This window comes from Myotis davidii, unplaced genomic scaffold, assembly GCF_000327345.1.
Source record: "Myotis davidii unplaced genomic scaffold, ASM32734v1 scaffold935, whole genome shotgun sequence".
In the NCBI taxonomy this organism is placed as follows: domain Eukaryota; kingdom Metazoa; phylum Chordata; class Mammalia; order Chiroptera; family Vespertilionidae; genus Myotis; species Myotis davidii.
In genome coordinates, this window is record NW_006286974.1 from 293,370 (window position 1) to 297,199 (window position 3,830).

The 3,830-nt window shown below is 43.3% G+C and overlaps 1 protein-coding gene across 1 annotated transcript; it reads left to right on the forward strand.

The window, feature by feature from the left end:
- Positions 1–159: 159 nt before the first annotated feature.
- Positions 160–1,698, forward strand: LOC102763291 (GA-binding protein alpha chain). The gene has a single exon (XM_006758788.2). The coding sequence runs from the start codon at positions 217–219 to the stop codon at positions 1,549–1,551; it is 1,335 nt and encodes a 444-aa protein (XP_006758851.1). The 5' UTR covers positions 160–216; the 3' UTR covers positions 1,552–1,698.
- Positions 1,699–3,830: the final 2,132 nt, after the last annotated feature.

The window sequence follows — 3,830 nt, forward strand, 5'->3', positions numbered from 1 at the left end:
CCTGAAGTTAGGGAGAAAATAAAATCCCTTACCTAAATGCCAGGCGGGTAGTTAATCACTTTAACTACGAACAATCATGCTTAAGCTACATAATCTTTACCCCCTGGAATGGAGATAAGAAACGCCTGAGAGACAGTCTGCATCCAGACGGCTCTAGGTGAGGCAGAAGGCAAACGGAAGGAAGTGGAGGGGCTGAGCTTTTGAAGTACTTCAACCATGACAAAAAGAGGAGCAGAGGAGCTGATAGAAATTGAAACTGATGGAACAGAGAAAACAGAATGCACAGAAGAACGCATTGTAGAACAGACCTACACCCCAGCTGAATGTGTAAGCCAGGCCATAGACATCAATGAGCCAATAGGCAATTTAAAGAAACTACTAGAACCAAGACTACAGTGTTCTTTGGATGCTCATGAAATTTGTCTACAAGATATTCAGCTGGATCCAGAACGAAGTTTATTTGACCAAGGAGTAAAGACAGATGGAACTGTACAACTTAGTGTGCAGGTAACTTCTTACCAAGGAATTGAACCAAAGCTCAACATCCTTGAAATTATTAAACCTGCAGAAACCGTTGTAGTCATTGATCCAGATGCTCATCCCGCTGAAGCAGAAGCACATCTTGTTGAAGAAGCGCAAGTGATAACTCTTGATGGCACAAAACACATGACAACCATTTCAGATGAAATCTTGGAGGAAGTGACCAGATGGGCTGCCGCACTAGGAGGTTATAGGAAAGAGCAAGAATGCCTTGGGACACCGTATGACCCTAGACCATGGTCTACAGACCAAGGCTTGCGTTGGGTAGTTTGGGCCAGGAAGGGATTCAGCATGACTGATACAGACCTCAGCATTTCAGGACGAGAATTATGTAGTCTCAACCAAGAAGATTTTGTTCAGAGGGTCCCTCAGGGAGAAATTCTCTGGGGTCATCTGGAGCTTCTTCGAAAATATGTATTGGCGAGCCAGGAACACCAGATGAATGAGATAGTTACAATTGATCAACCTGTCCCAATTTTTCCAGCAGCAGTTCAGTCTGCAACACCAACTACCATTAAAGGTATAAACAGCAGTGCAAAGGCAGCTGAAGTACAAAGAGCTCCAAGGATTTCACCTGGGAACAGAACAGGAAACAATGGCCAGATTCAACTGTGGCAGTTTTTGCTAGAACTTCTTACTGACAAGGATGCCCGAGACTGCATTTCTTGGGTTGGGGATGAAGGCGAGTTTAAACTAAATCAGCCTGAACTGGTTGCACAAAAATGGGGACAATGGAAAAATAAACCTACAATGAACTATGAGAAACTCAGTCGTGCATTAAGGTATTATTATGATGGAGACGTGATTTGTAAAGTTCAGGGCAAGAGATTTGTGTACAAGTTTGTCTGTGACTTGAAGACTGTTATTGGATACAGTGCGGCAGAGTTGAACCGTTTGGTCACAGAGTGTGAACAAAAGAAACTTGCAAAGATGCAGCTCCATGGAATGGCCCAGCCTGTCACAGCAGTCGCCCTGGCTGCAGCTTCTCTGCAAGCAGAAAAGGATAGCTGAGCCCAGGACCTGCTGGGATTTCAAGGTCTTTCTTAACTCTGAGAGCATGCATTGCTCTCACCTTTATTACTGATTTGAATCTTCCTTTATTTCTAGACTGTACAGTCTAATGCATGATTTTTTGTGTAAATATTTCATACTCTTGTGGGGAAAAAAAAAGAAACGCCCTAACCTTTGGAATAGAAATTGATAGGATTAAAATCAACCGGTATAAATACAGATGTAACAAGATAATAAAACACAGAACCTGGTAGGAGATCCTGGCGACAGAACCTGGCTGGAGAACCTGGCTATACTGATCAACTGAATGCTGTCTCTGTGTCATTCCTTCTTCGCCAACTCTGTCCACACCTTTGGGAACCTCTGGACCTGTTGGGGCTGGACCCCAACAAACGGGGGGCAATTTCAAACATGTCACCAAACGTTTGCAGGCAGATTGAAAGTAGTGACATTCCTGTTCCAGATCGTGCAGGGCATGTTGGTGCCCACACTTGCCCCTCCTCTCTCTTTATTCTCCTAACCCAGTGGTCGGCAAACTCATTGGTCAACAGAGCCAAATATCAACAGTACAACAATTGAAATTTCTTTTGAGAGCCAAATTTTTAAACTTAAACTATATAGGTAGGTACATTGTTATTAACTTAATTAGGGAACTCCTAAGCTGGCCTTTGCTAAAAACATCCTCGGTCTGACTGAGGTACGTTCGCTGAGGTCGACCCCTTCCGACCATCCCATCCACACTCGTCTTGTATACTTGTTTCGTCTATCTCCTTTCGTTCATCCTCTCTATATGTCCAAACCATCTCAATATAGCTTTCTCAATCCTTGACACTACATCTTCTTTCACTCCACAATGTTCTCTAAAATTAACTTAATAAACTTTACTTAAAGTTTTAAGTCAACTTCGCACTGTACATGCGCGCCCACATGTGGTATTTTGTGGAAGAGCCACACTCAAGGGGCCAAAGAGCTGCATGTGGCTCCGGGAGCCACGGTTTGCCAACCACTGTCCTAACCCAGCTCAAAAATAAGGGGAAATAAGAAGAAAGAGATGCTGGTCAATGGGGGGAAACTTTCAGTTATGGGATAAGTTCCAGAAACCACACGTGCAGCATGGTGACTATGGTTAACAGTACCATTGCATACTTGAACTTTTCAAACACAGGTCTGAAGCATTCTCTACACACACACATACACACACACACACACACACACACACAAATGGTAGTTATGAGAGGGGTCGGTGTATTAATCATCTAAAAGTCACCATTTCCCAATGTATATGTATACATCAAGTTGCAACTCTTAAAATATACAATTTTTATTTGTCAGCCATACCTCCATAAAACTGTAAAAACTTAAAGAAGGAAAATCAGGATACCAACTCAATTGTAATAATCCTCACTATATATGCAGAGAAATAAAAGCTGACAAAACTTACCCTTAGAAAAAGAGACAACTACACTGGAAAGAGGCCAAAGACAGTAACAGCAATTACTTGGGTAATTTTCTTCTTTCTGTTTCTAAAATTTCTATTATTAGCAGGTACTCGTTTTGCTAGCTAGCAAGTTTCTTAAAACCTGCTTTCAAACCCTATTCCTGAGACATGAAGACAAGGAAGTGTGCAAGAGTTGTCATATCGCTGCGCTGTGGATTTTTCCCAGTCACGTTAAAAAATGCAATCCTGATATTGCTAATATTTACTGAGTGCTAACTATGTCCCAGATGCTGTTCTACATCCTGTGCATGTAACCCCTCTTTTAACTCCCTATGAGATAGATGCGATGGCTATCCCTACTTTAAAAATGAGGGACCTGAGGCACAGAGAGGTTGAGAGACTTGTCCAAGATCACACAGCTGGTATAGGCTGATCTTGGACGTGAAACCCAAAGCTCTCAGTTGACTTCCCTCACTGTCTGTGAAAAAGCTAGCTGTACATCCGTATCAGTTAGAATGTGCTCTCCCCGCAACGTGGAATGCGACGCAGCCGTTAAAAACATGAGGTGGTTCTGCACAAACCCTTACAGAAAGTTCTCCAATACACAGTGCTAGAGGCGGTGTCTGGGGGGCGCCCTCGGGCCATTTCCGCGCCCCCCCCCCCAACCGAAGTCTCCTGATTTGCATCTAGCGAGGAATGATTCTTCCCATCGGATGGGAAACAAATGAGATGAGCCCAACTGAGGATCATCCTGAAATAACGTGGTGATCACTAAGTATTTTCCAAAAGGCATTTGCACACATTGCCACGTGGGGAAGAGGAAATGCTTGCCAAGTTCCCC

Excerpts from the sequence above, each read along its gene's own strand:
- LOC102763291 (XM_006758788.2), top strand. The coding sequence starts at position 217 with ATGACAAAAAGAGGAGCAGAGGAGCTGATAGAAATTGAAACTGATGGA.